Source organism: Aspergillus ibericus, assembly GCF_003184845.1.
Source record: "Aspergillus ibericus CBS 121593 unplaced genomic scaffold BO80scaffold_5, whole genome shotgun sequence".
Taxonomy (NCBI): Eukaryota; Fungi; Ascomycota; class Eurotiomycetes; order Eurotiales; family Aspergillaceae; genus Aspergillus; species Aspergillus ibericus.
The window spans coordinates 278,357-295,150 of record NW_020292103.1 but is presented as its reverse complement, the minus strand read 5'-3'; the positions used below and the strand labels follow the sequence as shown (position 1 = coordinate 295,150).

At 51.9% G+C, this 16,794-nt stretch overlaps 6 protein-coding genes across 6 annotated transcripts; all 6 read left to right on the top strand.

The window, feature by feature from the left end:
* Positions 1–60: 60 nt before the first annotated feature.
* Positions 61–1,646, top strand: BO80DRAFT_398960 (kinase-like protein; the record flags this gene model as incomplete). Its single annotated transcript, XM_025717452.1, has 5 exons — positions 61–402; positions 462–802; positions 874–1,175; positions 1,236–1,401; positions 1,456–1,646. Exons 1-5 carry the CDS (start codon positions 155–157, stop codon positions 1,644–1,646), a joined length of 1,248 nt encoding a protein of 415 aa, XP_025578943.1. The 5' UTR covers positions 61–154.
* Positions 1,647–1,961: 315 nt separating this feature from the next.
* On the top strand, positions 1,962–3,601 carry BO80DRAFT_421879 (threonine aldolase GLY1). Its single transcript, XM_025718707.1, has 3 exons — positions 1,962–2,273; positions 2,344–3,297; positions 3,354–3,601. Exons 1-3 carry the CDS (start codon positions 2,189–2,191, stop codon positions 3,458–3,460), a joined length of 1,146 nt encoding a protein of 381 aa, XP_025578942.1. The 5' UTR covers positions 1,962–2,188; the 3' UTR covers positions 3,461–3,601.
* A 919-nt stretch (positions 3,602–4,520) lies between these two features.
* On the top strand, positions 4,521–7,740 carry BO80DRAFT_452162 (serine/threonine-protein kinase; the record flags this gene model as incomplete). Its single annotated transcript, XM_025721939.1, has 3 exons — positions 4,521–5,411; positions 5,469–5,869; positions 5,919–7,740. The coding sequence occupies 3 exons, from the start codon at positions 4,521–4,523 to the stop codon at positions 7,738–7,740; spliced, it is 3,114 nt and encodes a 1,037-aa protein (XP_025578941.1).
* A 288-nt stretch (positions 7,741–8,028) lies between these two features.
* On the top strand, positions 8,029–13,227 carry BO80DRAFT_452161 (multidrug resistance protein MDR; the record flags this gene model as incomplete). Its single annotated transcript, XM_025721938.1, has 8 exons — positions 8,029–8,218; positions 8,291–8,457; positions 8,509–9,034; positions 9,085–9,305; positions 9,367–9,880; positions 9,928–11,187; positions 11,239–12,840; positions 12,917–13,227. 8 exons carry the CDS (start codon positions 8,029–8,031, stop codon positions 13,225–13,227), a joined length of 4,791 nt encoding a protein of 1,596 aa, XP_025578940.1.
* A 467-nt stretch (positions 13,228–13,694) lies between these two features.
* BO80DRAFT_204590 (putative alpha-1,6-mannosyltransferase subunit) lies at positions 13,695–15,618 on the top strand. Its single transcript, XM_025714242.1, has 3 exons — positions 13,695–14,540; positions 14,594–14,879; positions 14,927–15,618. Exons 1-3 carry the CDS (start codon positions 14,108–14,110, stop codon positions 15,585–15,587), a joined length of 1,380 nt encoding a protein of 459 aa, XP_025578939.1. The 5' UTR covers positions 13,695–14,107; the 3' UTR covers positions 15,588–15,618.
* A 410-nt stretch (positions 15,619–16,028) lies between these two features.
* On the top strand, positions 16,029–16,682 carry BO80DRAFT_398948 (putative NADH-ubiquinone oxidoreductase 12 kda subunit). The gene is made up of 2 exons (XM_025717451.1): positions 16,029–16,275; positions 16,432–16,682. The coding sequence occupies exons 1-2, from the start codon at positions 16,050–16,052 to the stop codon at positions 16,512–16,514; spliced, it is 309 nt and encodes a 102-aa protein (XP_025578938.1). The 5' UTR covers positions 16,029–16,049; the 3' UTR covers positions 16,515–16,682.
* The last annotated feature ends 112 nt before the right edge of the window (positions 16,683–16,794 follow it).

Genomic DNA, 16,794 nt, shown 5'->3' with positions numbered 1-16,794 from the left:
GTGGTCTATCACATTTCACTATTTTACAGTCCTAAACATTCATATGATCAATTGAGGGAGCCTGGTTGTGAGTGTGCCATTCGATGTACTCTGTATCCTTCTGTTCCTTTTCAAGAGCTATACATGATTACTCTATCTTCTTGTTGCATCATTCATGCTGTCATCACTTCTCCGCTCTTTCCCCCGGCGGCTTGGACGAACATGGAAGCCCCTTGACTTCTCCAATCCGAGCTATGCGCGAATACCAGTAACTCAGAAAATTGAAGAAGAGACTATGCCAGGTTATGTTGCGTCTCGGTATTATCCTGCCCGAATAGGGGAAGTTATCAAAAGCCAGTATCAGATTGTAGGCAAATTGGGGTTTGGAGCTAGCTCGACTGTATGGCTTGCGCGTGATCTGGAGTAAGGACCATACACCAAACCTGATCTTGGTCCAGCCGACTCACCCATTGAGACAATAGCTACCGTCGCTATGTTACTCTCAAGATCTTTATCACGTCTACATCTATGGGACAGCAATTGGATGATGAGCTCCAGATGTACCAGCGCATCGAAAAGGGCTCAACAAGCCATCCAGGTCGCAGTGCTGTTAGATCATTACTTGATTCATTTGATATTGATGGGGTCAGCCTCCAAGATAAACATCGATGCTTAGTGCATCCTCCACTATGGGAGAGTGTATTGGCCTTTCTACACCGTAACCCAGTGCGGAGGCTACCTCCACCAGTCCTAGCATTCATACTGAAGCGCCTGTTTTTAGCGCTAGACTACCTGCATACAGAATGCCAGATCATACATGCGGGTATACACTCTGACTTCGTATTTTGCTACCATCTACCGACGGACTTTTGGCTTACGCATAAAACTTGACAGATATCAAAGTTGATAACATCATATTTGGTATCGCGGACGATTCGGTCTTCGATGACTTTATAGAAAATGAACTTCAAACCCCTTGTCCAAGGAAGGAGGTAGACGGAAGAGTCATCTATATTTCCCAGGACCTCAGAAAACCCAGGGAGTGGGGTGCCCTGGTACTATGTGACTTTGGCTCGGCCATGCCCGGCGGGATCGAGCACTTGGAAGATATTCAACCTAATATCTATCGAGCGCCGGAGGTGATACTGGAAGTCCCATGGACCTGCAGTGTTGATATTTGGAACGTGGGATGCATGGTAAGATAAGAAACCTGATGTTACTCTGTCACTCTTGTCAAATTGCTGAAAGCCATATAGATTTGGAATATCTTTGAGGGCGAGTCCTTATTTACCGGACACGACCCAGGATATCAAGCTTATCGAAGCCGAGCTCATCTTGCTGAGATAATAAGACTACTTGGTCCTCCCCCACCTAGTCTTCTTGGCCGAGGGAAGCTAAGCCATAAGTTCTTCTCGAATGAGGGTAAGCCGACGATCTTATTCTGTGATAATCTACTCACGATGCCTGGTTTTATAGGTGACTTCTGCGCAAAATCTCTGATAGGGAAGCCGGTTCCGCTTGAGCAGAGATCAACCACCCTTGAGGGAGAGGATAAGGCCGGGTTTTTACGCCTCGTACGGAAAATGCTGCAGTGGGAACCGGCCAAGCGAAGCTCTGCTAAAGAACTACAACAGGATGAGTGGATTCGAAAGACTCTAGGAGAGTAGGCATTAAGGGATCTCGGCGTATAACTAATATGTTACTGTACTGAGGTATCTCGCTGCACTAGATAATCAATGTATTTTTGTAAAATATTGGAAGCCATTATTCAGAGATGCAGGCCAACCCCCTTATATGCTCTTGTTTCTAGTAACGATAACGATTCATGCGTCGATGGAACTAAGATGAACTCGGTATAGTCTGTGCGAAGTGCAAAGAGCCACAGGTTTTGATCCAAAAGCCACGCACAGCCGGACCTGTTATCTTACTTCGGTATCTTCGGTATCTCGTATCCCATTAGTCACATTTCCCTTGTTCGGAATGCCATCCAGCGCATAACCCCGCATGCCCGTTAAATTATCCCATCCAATCCTAGCCCGACGGCGCTCCGGTCGTGCTGCTTCCTGCTTCCTGCTTCCCCTAGCCACGTTTCCTGCAATTAACATCCCAGTCTTGAGGCTCCATGGGATCTTTGGCTCGCTCTTCTCTCCGTTCCTTGTTTTCATTGAAGTCCTCTTTCCCCATCCCAAGGGTCGCTTTCAGAATCGCCATGGCTAGCGTATCAACAGCTTCGAGTGGAAGCAGCAGGCCCAGTACGTGGCAGGGTGCTGGTGCAGCTGAATTTGACCTGAGAAGTGAGTATGACTCACCCCAAGAATGCTGCCATAATGGCGTGCGCTATGCTGAGAATCGGGGCCACATAAGGTGATACGATGACCAAACCCACTCCGGCAATGCTCGAAGCTATCTGCCAGACTACTCTTCTCGATGATGTATTTGGCGAGGATCCAGTGACCAACGATCTCGAGGCCTACGTGGCAGAACGCACTCAACATGAGAAGGCCCTCTTGGTCATGTCGGGTACAATGGGTAACCAAGTTGCCATTCGCACGCATTTGAAGGAGCCTCCTTATTCTGTCTTGTGCGACCATCGTTCTCATATTATCTGCTACGAGGCCGGTGGGGTAAGCTCCCTTACAGGCGCAACGGTAATGCCTATCATTCCGAAGAATGGTGTCCATCTTACCCTGGAAGATGTCCAGAAACATGCGGTACTCAGTGATAACATCCACTATTGTCCGACGAAGCTCATTAGTCTTGAGAACACGTTGGACGGGTTGGTTATGCCTCTTGCTGAAGCTCGGCGCATTACTGAGTGGGCGCATCAAAACAGCATCAAGGTTCACCTGGATGGTGCCAGGCTTTGGGAAGCAGTGGTGTCCGGGGCCGGCAGCTTGCCGGAATTTACTACTTTGTTTGACAGTGTGAGTCTATGCTTCTCGAAGGGCCTCGGCGCCCCCATTGGCAGTATAATTGTTGGCTCGAACGAGTTCATCAAGAAGGCCCGGTGGTTTCGCAAATCCATCGGTGGGGGTGTACGTCAAGCTGGAGTCATCTCTGCGGCCGCTCGCGTCGCAGTCGAGGAAACATTCGGACCGGACCCTCATGGACAGCAAGGGAAGCTTATCGGATCGCATAGGAAGGCAAAGAAGGTTGCCGAGATGTGGACTAGCCGTGGAGGCAAGCTATCGCATCCTGTAGAGACCAACATGGTGTGGTTGGATATCGAGTCGTCCGGACTGGGACCTAATGATTTGGCCGAAATCGGACAGGAGAAGGGCTTGAAATTGCTGGGTAATCGCATCGTTGTCCACTACCGTAAGTACTTGATTTGCTCAGTCAGTGGACCTGAATGGGATCTAACTTCATCGCAGAGGTATCCGACGAGTCCCTTTCCCGATTGGGCCAGGTCTTCGAGATCGCTATGAGTGGGGCACACCAGCGTAGCACGGATAGCAGTAAACCGTATGGCAGTCGATAGAGATTAGCAGTAGGATTAGGTCTTGATAGTCTTGATCTGAATTGACGATCCACGGATTCATAGATGCGGTGGTTCCCGCCCGGCCAGGCAAGGCGCATCCCCATTGGCGCAGGCTCGGCAGGGGTGCTGCCTTATTGGTGCCTGGGGCTCCGCGCGACTTCAAAATAAAGAGCGGCGGTTTAGCACCCAGCCTTGCTGCATGTTTCTCAGACAACTCCTGCCGGGCGTCCTCTTGCCTCGTCCCCATCCCCGGGTCCACCCCTGAAGCTGAGTCCATTGCACCCGAAGTCACGGGTTCCGCGATAAAGAGCTGGTGGGGATTTTGCGAACTGTGTGAGCTTGATCTTCCGTTTCCCTATGCACTGTCGATAGTTACATGGGCATCCTTGACTAATTACCACCGACCTGCCTTAGAAATACTAGGCATAGCTCCTTTGCAAAGCAACCCCTCGACATTTTCCCCTCTCGCTCCTTGCTTCAATGGTCCAATACAACAAAATTCTTGAGCTTCTCAGGTCGCGATTTGGTTGGCTGTCAAGGTTGGAGCTAGGATACTTCTAAGACCGATCTTCCCACCCATCTATCCACCCATCTATCTGTCGTTGGCCGGGTCCATTCTATAAAAGCCAAAGGTCGGCGCCTCAATTCGCCGCACTTGGTTTTGATCGCATACGAAGAGGTTTGGATACACTGGGTGGGGTTAGGAGTGTGCGCCGAGATTGCCGGGACACAGTGCGGGCTGCCGTTTGGTTGCTCGCCAGGTAAGGCTACTCCTTCTTGCATTGCTACAGGTAGCATTCACGCATCACGAAAATCTCCATGTCAAGACTTATATCCAGCTAGGACAGTGATATGGAGGCCTGTTGATCACCGCTTTGGTCACGCGAAATCCTATTCCCATTTTTAGAATCGAACTCAGGACATATACCCTACCGTCTCGTTGTTGTCAAATAGCTTGCTTTCTTTTTGTCTATTTTTTCTATCTCCTGCCTGCTGTTATTGTTCTCAAAAGCATCACCGTTATTCCTGCCCGGCCCCGCAGCCACTATAATCCGTGCAAATGGAGGCGACGCAGGAGTCCACCCAGCCATGCACAGACCCTCGCCGCATGGGCTACAACAACTCCGGTCTCCACGATGATGATATGACGGATATCATTTGTATCTTACACCCCAATTCACCTGCAGCTCATGACGCGGTAGCTGCAACCGCTCGCCATCGCCCGCAGCACATCCTACAAAGGGAGGCGTTGGAATATGAATGTTCAGATACTGCAGCCTTGGACTTCGCCCTTAGACTGTCATCGAATGTGTATGAAGCAGGCACGGGGTTTTGCTTTGGACGAAACAGAGCTCGCTGTGATCTTCTCATTGCCGATGCTAATTCGAAACGTATCTCGAACACGCACTTCCGCATCTATCTCACGCAGGATGGGATAATAATGCTCGAAGATACCTCCACCAATGGAACGATCGTAGACAACTGTCGTCTTCGCAAAAGTCAAAAAGAGAAAAGTCGCATGCTAGTCAACGGCTCCGTGATCCAGGTACCGAATGGTGAAGTCCTCGGCTCGGAGGAAGTCAGATTCATCGTGCGCCTTCCGTCCCGGGAAGGCTTTGTCATGCAGTACACGGAAAACGTCCTTCACTACTTCGAGAGGATTGAGGCCCAGCGAGCAGGCGCCGTCCGGGCCAGAGCTCGTGCAACTCCTGCACCTGCTCTGCAAATGGCGTCGCCCAACACATACGGCATGCACTGGTCTGGCGGATTGATATATAACGTGACCGGTCAGATAGGCAAAGGAGCTTTTGCAACGGTCTACAAACTTGCCACGAAACAACATGGCGCTGTTTACGCAGCTAAGGAACTTGACAAGCGCCGCTTTATGAAGAATGGGATACTTGACAAGAAGGTCGATAATGAAATGAAGATCATGAAGGATCTGAAACACGTAAGTGATGCTGCATCTGCTAAAGTTACGTCACGATTAACCACGCATGCCTTTCAGCCCAACATTGTCCAGTATGTCGACCACCACGAGCACGACAGATGGATTTACATCATCATGGAGTACGTCCCGGGCGGAGAGTTGTCCACATACCTGCAGTCCCATGGCAAGATTCGGGAGGATATGGTTAGGCCTATGGCGCGGCAGATCTTGCATGCACTTCACTATCTCCACAAACGCAAAATCACGCATCGCGATATCAAACCGGACAATATCCTGATCGCATCCCTTGATCCTCTGAGGGTGAAATTGTCCGACTTTGGCCTTTCCAAGGTGGCCCAGGAAGAGACATTTCTCAGGACCTTTTGTGGCACTCTCCTCTATTGCGCTCCTGAAGTCTACCCTGAATATGACACCTATCGGCGCGGTGAAGTTCGGAAACGCCGCAGGCTGGGTGATCCGTAAGTTTATTCTACGATCCTATTGCCCCGAGATTTTACTGACCATCAGGCCGCCCAAAACGTCCCCTTATGATCAATCCGTTGACATGTGGTCACTTGGAGCGGTTCTGTTTCATCTCCTTGCAGGGGTCCCTCCATTCGCTCCACGAGGAGATGATAGGGGAACCCAAATGCTGAGAATCATCATGACCGAGGATGCCGATTATGGGGAACTTCGCAAAGCAGGTGTTTCTGAGGATGGAATAGACTTGGTGGCTCGGCTGCTGAATCGTGACCCCACGTCTCGACCGAGCGAACGCGAATGCTTTAAACATCCATGGATTGCTGGAGTTGCGGACATTGACGAGTATGAGGACGAGGACGTCATGTTGAACCTTGCAGATGATCTTTCTGATATAGGCGAAGATCTAGAGGACGAGCTTGACGCTTCTCAACTTTCGCTCAATGATAAGCCGGCAGCGGAGGTAGCCGTCGAGGAGGACAATGAAGCGGCTCAATCCAAGAAAATTAAGCTTGATTACCCCCCAGCAGATATCCGTTATCCATCGTTGCCAAGTATCGACAGTTTCCAGGTCGTGCAGCCTATTTCTCAGTCAACTCCAAAACGACTTTTCGGGGAGATCACGCCATCGGTTCTTCGAAGTTCACATGCGTTGGGTGAGAATGTCGATGCATTTGAGGGTGACGACTTTAGCATCCATGACTTCGTTTCTTCCACTGGTGAGTCGAACATTAGCGACGGCAACAGCCTAAATTCCGTCCTCTCCCTCCCGGAAAACCCCGTCGCCGGATCTGCACCTAGCTTAATGGGAGCTGAGAAACTTGTTGGGCAGCTGAACATGGACTCGTGGCACCCTGGCACATCGAACAACATTCCTCCCCATCACATCGAGGCGCCGGGACCGCAAACTAGCATGGCTGCGCAAGTCCCAGATAAGCAAGCCCCAGAGGCACCAAAGCATACCTCTGTCGATGATGCAACCCTTAAGCCTTGCAAATTCAGCCGGCGGATCGAGCTGCCCGTACCCGATACGGCCAGTGAGCGCTCGAGCCCAGAAATGATAGAAAAGACAGCGGAGAAGGCAGATGAGGATGGAGTCGAGAAGACAACCGAGACAACCGAAAAGCCAATCGAGAAGTCTAACCACGGCCGGGCTGAGTCCGAAGCTGACTACGGAGAGATTTTTGACATTGAATTGGCAAACACTATCGATGCCAAAACTGGAGAGCAGCTTCCAGATCTACTTCAACGGGGCGACAACCAACTTCCTGCGGAGCCCGCACCAGACCCGAGTCCGGATACCAACCCTCGAGTATTTTCCCAGCCCAGCAAGACACGTCCCCTCCTAGGCAGGTTGACCACTCTTCCGGGGTCCATCTTTGACCTCACCATCCCGCTGGAAACGCGTATGACATCCTGGGGTCGCGGGCCCCAAGCGACCATATGCTATCCTGAGCCAATGGACACACGGATCCCTGCATATGCCTTGGAAGTCACCTTTTGGGCCCCTGCGATTGAGACGAAGATCGCTGCCGGACAGGAGTGGATGACTGTCCCCGGTGTGATGGCGATTCTCTCCACCAAAACTCGCAAGTGTATCTGGGTTAACGGCACTGAGCTCCGACGAGGGCCGGACGGTGACAATGGGCGTGAGGGCTTCCATTTCGGGAAGCTGTACACTGGCGATGTCATTACGGTTTACCAGCACCGCCATAAGTTTCTGAAGTTCGCCTGCGAATTCTACCACGGGGACAGTGCGCGCCCGCGTCCCGAGGAGGAAAAAGGCTTCACTGTGCGCAAAGTCCTGATGCCCAAGGAGGCGACCATAAACCGACTGCCTGCGCGGAAGGTCACTGGTGGGAAGAAGTAGCGCTGCTGTGTAAGCATATGATGGGCTTGGCCGATCCCTCGGCTTGAATCTGGAGTTGTTTGTGTCAATGTATAGGTAGGGCTTTTGTAGGCCTCTTGGGTGGAAATCTTGGGGCGGTTTGGGCTTGATTTTGGCGCCTTGTGCATATAAATAATGGGCTGGGTAGGATAGGGCGGGAAGGAGAGGGAAGAAAAGACCATTTGTCGGTCATGTTAGGTGTACGCTCAGCTTGATTTCTAGCTACCAATGAACGATAGCATTCTACTCTCACTACTAACCCACCTAGGCATGGGTGACAGGGGTCTTCGCCATGTACCTTATCGCTGCCGTCTGATTGCTGGGGAAATGGTGCAAGGCTGTTGGGCAGACCACCAGCTAAATACTAGGCACCTACCGGCCACAGCCCCTCTGTCCGATTCCCAACCACTACAACTTCCAGTCATCCCCCAACTGCCTTTGACCTTCATTAGCTATCTCGGTGAATCTAGCACATCGTGGGTCCAAATGGAGAATATTCATGCCTGTGGAGACGATTGATTTGGACCGCAAGTGAATCATTGTCGAGGCGGCTTTGACTTGACCTTGCTCTTCGAGGAATGCTTCCTCTCAATTGCTCCCTCAGCGCTGCTGCTCCTGGCGCTTCCATTTCGCTACAAGCAACTATGGCGAAAGCGCAGCCCCAAGGTCTTCCAAAGTCCAGTACACTGGGCCAAGCTGGTATGTTTTCACTTCAAAGACGGTGCTTGGCTCGTTCTAACTCTTTCTTAGATTGTTGCTCAGGTTCTGGGAACATGTCAGCTCTCTCTGCTAGTTATCTGGCTCCTCCCTCATGCACCACGAACACAAACATCCCTGGCGGCTGCAGCTTTGTCCTTCTTTAGTTCCATTGCTCTCTTGTTTCTGTCACACTTGGAACACCTCTATTCGATCCAGCCATCCTTTTTGCTCAATCTCTCCTTGTCATTGTCAATCCTTTTCGATACTGTCCGTGCAAGGAGCTTATGGCTAGCCTCCTATACTCTTCTTGCCGCGATCTATACGGCCAGTATCGCTGTAAAGGTTGTCTGGTTTATTCTAGAGTCGCGGTCAAAGCAAGCACACTTCATCGATAAGAGAACACGGTATGGCGACGAAGAAGTCCGTGGTTTGTATAGCCGCGCCTTCTTCTGGTGGATCAATCCTTTGCTTTTCCTCGGCTTCAAGGAAAGGTTATCGGTGGATGAGCTACCGTACCTGGATCAGGCTCTGTCGGCAAATGTACTCCATCAGAGCTTCTCGGCACAATGGGCTTCTAGTAAGTTGCTGATCATCTTAAGCTTGACATCCTTCTAACCTTCAAACCAGCTCTCAAAACCGGAAAAACTGCTCTGGCATATTGTACCCTTCTTACATTCAAAGCTTCTATCATTAATTCGTTTTTGTCGAGGCTCGCAATGATTGGGTTGAACTTTGCCCAGCCATTCTTGATAACAAACCTGACCAATTACGTTGGGGAAGTTGATCCCAATAGCAACGATGGCTATGGCCTGATTGGTGCGTTTGTTTTAGTATTTGGGTTGAAAGCAGTATGTTTGAACGCTCTTCGGATTTCCTCCTATACTTCGTACAAGTCTGACAAGCACGCAGGTCTTCAACTGTCTCTACGAACATCATACATTCCGCCTCATCACCCAGATACGAGGTGCTCTTGTATCCATGATCTATGACAAAACACTTGAGCTGAAGTTTGACGAGTACAGCGACTTGGCTGCGCTGACTTTGATGAGCAATGATATCGATAATATTGCATCAGGGATCCAAAATATGCACGAATTCTGGGCAAGTCCGATATCAGTGGCTATCGCATTATTTCTTCTGCAGCGCGAGGTTGCCTGGGCCGCTGCAATTCCCGCGGTCCTTACCCTGGCGGTCTTCTACTTCACGCATCTGATATCAAAGTCGGCTCCGGGGAGGCAAAAGATATGGATGCAGGCTGTTCGGGAAAGGGTCGCGTTTGCGTCGAGTTATCTTGATACATGTACGACCATCAAGATGCTTGGTCTTCATGGTCGAATTTCGTCCATGTTGCAGCAATTCCGCGTCAACGAGTTGAACCGACAATCAAAATTCCGACATTTGATGGTGAAGATGAATCTACTAGGTAAGCCACAAATGTGCAAACCTGGGTATAAAGCTAATTTGCTCCAGCGGGTACAACAACAAGCCTGAGCCCTGTCCTCACCCTCAGCCTATACACCGGCATTGCACTCCATACAGGGCGCAATCCATTAACAGTGGCCCAGACCATGATGTCCCTTTCAATTATCTCTCTATTGAGTAGCCCCTTGTCGAACCTGGTCTATTCTGGGCCAAGAGCTACTGGGGCATTAGAGTGCTTCCAAAGGATCCAGGCCTACCTTTTGGCGAATTCCAAGCTTGATGATCGAGTCGTGTCTCATGAATATGTTTCGGGTGATACAAGCACAACTGATGCGGGCGCTGACGGCAGCGTGTCGTTGGAGCTACAACCGTCAGTTATCCGCAGTAGAGGGCGGATATCTCGCTTTTTTGCGTCCGAAACCGAGTTGGTGCAGATTTCCCAGGCTGATTTTGGGTGGGACCGTAATTCGGCGGCCACACTATCGAATATCGATCTAAGATGTCCCTCTTCGTCACTCATCATGGTTACTGGGCCTACCGGTTCAGGAAAGAGTACACTACTACATGCAATCCTCGGAGAGATCCCCTGCTTGAAGGGCTTTATTCACACCAAAGTCTATGACATAGCCTTCTGCAACACGAAAACCTGGATTCGAAACAGGTCGATTCGTGATAACATCTGCCAGCCCTTCCCTTACAATGAAGAATGGTACCGCACGGTGCTCCGTTCGACCGCTCTGGACCAAGACATTGAAAGCCTTTCTCAGAAAGATCTTACGGTCATCGGCAGCAATGGCATGGCAATCAGTGGTGGGCAGCGCCAAAGGATCGCTCTTGCCCGTGCGATCTATGCACGGAAACAGCTGGCTGTTTTCGATGATGTTCTGAGCGCCCTGGATGCTAAGACATCAGAGCAAGTTTTTACACGCGTGTTTGGAGCGCAGGGCATCTTGCGCCAGCAGGGGACTACTGCCATCTTGGCAACACATGATCAAAAAGTTCTTGCATTTGCTGATCATGTTGTCGTGCTCCGAAATGGGAAGATCTCGGAGCAAGGACCTGCCCGAAAGCTTCAACTTTGGAATCGCCTAGAGGCAACATCCAGCCAACCATTAGCTGACGAACCCCGAGGAACAGTGTCAAATAGCCAAATGGCCTTGGGCACATCGTCTCAGAGTGATGAGGAGATGGATAGGAAACTCGGAGACTTAAGCATCTATGCGTATTACCTACGAGCTGCTGGACCCCGGCAGATGCTGCTCTATTTCATAGCCTTGGTTATTGGGGTCTTCTGCTCGCAATTCCCCAGTAGGTATGGCCGCCCTTTATTGAATTGGTCTCACTGACGAAAATGTATAGATCTCTGGGTCCAGTGGTGGGCAGAAGCAAATGCACAAACCCCGTTTGGCCACCTCGCCCGGTACATCAGCGTCTATGCAGTGCTGGCCGCTCTTGGGGCTGCGCTGTGGGCTTCGTGCATGTGGCTCGTCTTCTGTCGGATTGTGCCCACATCCTCAAACCGGCTTCACGATTACCTGGTAGATAAGGTGAAGAAAGCGCCCCTGCACTGGCTCACATCCACCGACAGTGGTGTCACCCTCAATCGTTTCAGTCAAGACATGACCTTGATTGACCGATCCCTACCGGCTGACTTTCTCAAGACATCCAACAATTTCGCGCAATGTGTGATGAGTGCGGTCTTCATCTCCGTTGGAGCCAAATACATGGCAGTCTTGATTCCCCTTGCAGTCTTCATCATATATTGGATCCAAAAATTCTATCTCCGCACATCGCGGCAGCTCCGCCACTTGGACCTGGAAAGCAAGTCGCCTTTGTACACCCAGTTCACGGAGACACTTACTGGCCTTGTCACTATTCGCGCATTCGGTTGGCAAAACAGCTTCCAAAAAGAACACCTGGAACTGCTGGAGAGATCCCAACGGCCTTATTATGTACTTTTTGTCATTCAACGGTGGCTTCTTCTTGTTCTGGATCTGTTTGTTGCAGGGGTTGCGGTTTTGCTGGTCATATTCGCCGTGTTCATCCCCGGAATTGGTCCGATAGGTGTTTCGCTAATCTCCTTGATCACGTTCAATCAGCAGTTGTCGGAGCTGATCAATTTCTGGACTTCGATGGAGACCAGTATTGGCGCGGTGACCCGCATCCGAAATTTCGAGAAGGTCCCTACGGAGGATCTTCCGGGAGAAAACCTGGTTCCTTGTGCTGACTGGCCGTTAGAAGGACGTATCGTCTTCCAGAACGCCTGTATAGGCTACGATTTGGCTTTGGAGCCCGTCCTCCGTCAGGTATCCCTGACCATCTCTGGTGGGACCAAGCTAGGGGTGTGTGGACGCACTGGCAGTGGCAAAAGCTCTCTCCTCATTGCCCTCCTCCGTCTAGTCGAAATTCAAAGCGGTGATATTACCGTTGATAACGTGAGTTTACAATCATGCCCCCGAGACCTTATCCGCGATCGAGTTACCGTGATACCGCAGGAACCGGTTTTGTTCCGGGGCACCGTCCGCGACAACATTACCGGGTTCACCCCTGTTGAAGATGACCAGGTCCGGTACGCTCTTGGCAAGGTGCAGTTATACGAGCACGTCATGAGCTGCGGGGGTTTGGACGTCAAGGTCGATGAGCTCCCCCTGTCAGCTGGCCAGCGACAGCTGATCTGCCTGGCGCGGGCTATTGTGATGAAACGAAAGATCCTGCTTCTGGATGAGGTGACCAGCCGCGTGGATGACGAGACAGACCTCCTAATGCAGGAGGTGATTCGCACCGAGTTTGCTAACTGTACGATCATCGCGATTGCCCACCGGGTGCATACCCTGGTGGATTACGATCAAGTAGCTGTGATTGATCAAGGTAGGGTCGTTGAGTGTGACACGCCCGGGGTACTTCTCGGACAATATGGATCGCTTTTCAGGCAGATGCTCGACCAGCAACAGTTGGGTCGCGGTAATGCACAGAGTGATCAGCTTGGCCGATAGTTGCTATTATTGAGCTTGGGTGAGGTATTGTAGTGCCAGACCAGCCCACGGTTCGATTCGTGATGCCGAAAGCGGCTGGCGAGGACTTGATCTGGCCTCGAATCAACAACTTGCTCCCATGTATTCTTGCCCCCATCCCCGACGCGTAGAGAATCTTCCATACTCCGTAGACACCGCCGATAAGCCGACATGTGACCCTGGCGCTAAGCAGCAACGTGGGTCTGGCGGTGGATCGGGAGTGAAACTCCAGGTCGCACTAACTCTCACCACTCCATCTGCTCCGGTCTCCGAGCCGGAAACAATGAACGAACGCATCTCACCACCAGCTCTCTTTGTTGCATCAGATGTTAGCTGAGGTGAGACAATCGTGTCGAGACAGCGTGGCCCCGGGTGTAACGTCGGACGAGCAGGCCTCCAACCGTTCGTTTCACCTTCGGCGGCCCAGGAGGATGTCCAGCAGTCAAGCGAGGGGGCGGGGCTGCTCCGAGGATTTAATTAAATTAATCTGCTCTTTGCAGTCTAATCTCCTTCCTCCCCACCACCAACGAATGATGCGCCCTCGGCGGATGTTTTGCGCCTTTTTCCATCCTGGAGGCAGGGTCATTGGAGAGTCATCCTGAGAGCCATGACAGGATGACCAGGGTTCGGGGCATGACTGGCAAGCGGACTGAGAACAGCGTCGTATCGCCTGGCGGCCTCACGACGACCGACCCTTGGATCCTTCCATTCTTCTGCGAGGGCTTCTAAAGACTGGGGCCCCTAGCGCGCCCTTGGGAAGGTGAAAGAGAGCAGTGGACGCAAACGGGCAGACCCGTTCGCGGAGGAGCAACTGTTCCTGGATCGATCCAGTTTTTTTATCAATGGAAGACGAGCTGCTATTCCTCTTCCGTCGTTTCGAGCTGGTGCCTCCTGAACCGCAGTAATTTTACTTTAATTTCTAGGTGTCTTAATTTTCTGGTTCATGAGCGATCTGTTACTTCACTAACATATCTCCTACACGATCGCCCCGGATCTCTTCCTCCCTCTTTCTCAGCTGCAGCCTTCTCGTTTCCCACGTTCCGGGCGCCGTTTCAAAGAAAGACATCATCGGCGACGTCGCCGTGATACTCCCTCCACTCCGACCCTCTGCCGAGCGCGAACTCCCCAATCGCGCCCGCCTGTGGCTTCTCTGCGGGCCGTCGTGCTCGCCCGTCATCGCCCTTCCTGCCGACATCCCTGTCCCGACTCCCCCGCCCATGTCCTTGTCGCGATCACCGTCTCCCCACCCCGCGGGTGCAGGATGGTCCAGTCCGGGCCTCACTCCCGGCAGCGGCGCCTCCACGCCTCACAGCGGCTTCCTGACCCCCAATCCCCTCGGCGCCAGCGGGATTTCTTGGGCCGCCGCCAAAGCCAAGAGCGACGAGGTGCGAGGCTACCCGTCCTTCTCGACCCGGAACAGCGGATTCTTCTCGCGGTCGAGGCGCCAGCTCTCCGCCACACTGCCGCGGTTTCGCCTAGGCTCGGGGTCGCCGAATGGCTATGTCGATAAGGATGAATTTGGCCGGGGGCGACAAGCTCCGGCTGCGGGTTGGCGCTTGGGGTTTGGCAGAACGTTGCTGCGGCGGAGAAGATCGCGCTTACTGGTGATGCTGATCTTTTGCTTGCTGGGGTATCTGTTTTTTGGGGCCTGTAAGTATGCCCTGGTCTATAAAGCCACATGGCATATGGCTGACTCGTTGCAGCGATCATGAAGAACTACCGACGGTCCCCGCTCGGCGGCGGGCGCAAGTTCGTCATCATACTGGAATCAAATATTGAAGGCGGGGTGATGGAGTGGAAGGGCGCGCGCGAGTGGGCGATCGAGCGTAATAGTGTGTGGAACAAGAACCACTACGCCGAGCAATGGGGCTATGAGGTGGAGGTGGTCAACATGTTGGCCAAGAAGCGGTATTCGCATGAATGGCGCGAAAGTTGGGAGAAGGTGGATCTGATCCGGGAAGCGATGCGGAAGCATCCTGAAGCTGAATGGTATGTTCACCGTCGTACAGATCCCTGAGTGCTGCTGACAGTTGCAGGTTTTGGTGGCTGGACCTCAATACCTGGATCATGGAATACTCCTACTCCCTGCAGGAGCATCTGTTCAATCGCCTGGACGAGATCATCTACCGCGACATCAATGCCTACAATCCGCTGAACATCAGCCATCCTCCGACCGATGACTATCTCGACGAGGTGTCTCGCTCACCGAACGGCGACGGCGATGTGTCCTCCGTGCACCTGCTCTTGTCGCAGGACTGCGGTGGCTTCAACCTCGGTTCGTTCTTCATCCGACGCTCGCTGTGGTCGGATCGCCTGCTGGATTCGTGGTGGGACCCGGTCATGTACGAGCAGAAGCATATGGAGTGGGAGCACAAGGAGCAGGATGCGTTGGAGTACCTGTACGCGACGCAACCGTGGGTTCGCAACCAAGTGGCCTTCCTCCCGCAGCGGTACATCAACTCGTTTCCGCAGGGCGCCTGTGGGGACGAGAATGACCCGACTATCCACTACCAGGAGGAGGAGCGGGACTTTGTGGTCAACATGGCTGGGTGCCAGTTTGGGCGTGACTGCTGGGGCGAGATGTACCAGTATCGCGAGACCAGCAATCAGCTGAACCGGAGCTGGTGGGAGCGACTGAAGGATAAGCTGAATGGGATATACGAGAGATTTTTCCCGGAGGAGCAGCCGGTTGAATAGCTGGAATCCCTTGGTGCTTTTATGTTTGTCCTGTCTGCGGCAGACTATGATTGGTCGGATATCTAACGACTGGCGTATGATGGGTGATTTGATGCTGCATTGGATGATGTGCTTGGCAAGGCGTTTGGCGTATATGATGATACCGTTACGTATTCATTTATTATCAATCCTTTTCACACTGTACTCAGTAGTGTCAAGAGTATACCCTCGTACTTCGTCGAGACCGATACCCACCACGTGACCCAACCCAGCCCAGCACACAGTGTCCCTCCCGACCCCCGAACCCCGACCGCCCACCCACCGACCAATCACAACTCCCCAATTGCACCCTCGACCCGACCTCCGGAATCGAACTTGATCATCACCACTTGATACTACTCTCCAGACACTCACCTCTCCCCCTCATTCTAATCCTCCTCTTCCCCCTCCCCACACGCCACCAAAAAAAAAGATATATCGAAAATGCCCACCCCTGAATCCGCCTCCTTCCTCGCCAAAAAGCCCACCGTGGCGCCGACCTACGACGGGGTGGACTTCGACGACAACGTTGCGGTGCACAACGCCCGGGACGCCATTATCCGCGAACAATGGGTCCGCAGCATGATGTCTCGTCTGGTGGGCGAGGAATTGGGCAAGTGTTATGCTCGTGAGGGGGTGAATCATTTGGAGAAGTGTGGGGTTTTGAGGGGTATGTTCATTCCTTGATGCCTTTTGCTGTTGCTGTTGCTGTTGCTGTTGATATTGTTATTGGTATCTTTTGGTTTATGTTTTCTTGTGGGGGAGGAATGGGGGTTTCATTTTATAAGCTTGGAGAAATATGCTAACGATTGGTTTTGGGGTATAGAAAAATACTTCGAATTGTTGAATGAGCGCAAGATTAAGGGTTATTTGTTCCAGGAGAAGAATTATTTTGAGAAGAAGGAGTGAACTCTCCCTCTATCGATCTGGGGTGGAATGGTGAGGTGAGGTTTAGGTGGAATGGTTCTTATGTGATATACAATATATGCATTGTGGTTTCTTTTTTCCCTCTGTGTCGCTCGGATGCGGTTTTAGAGGCTGGCATGCTCTATGCCCGGATAGTGTGTTTTAGCTGGTATGCAATTGGTTCTTTTTACTTTTGTGTCTTTGGGTTAGGGGATGGGGGTGGGAGGTTTAAGGATGGGGTGAGGAAGAGAGGGTGGGAGTGGGTGGAGAAGGCATGTGTAGG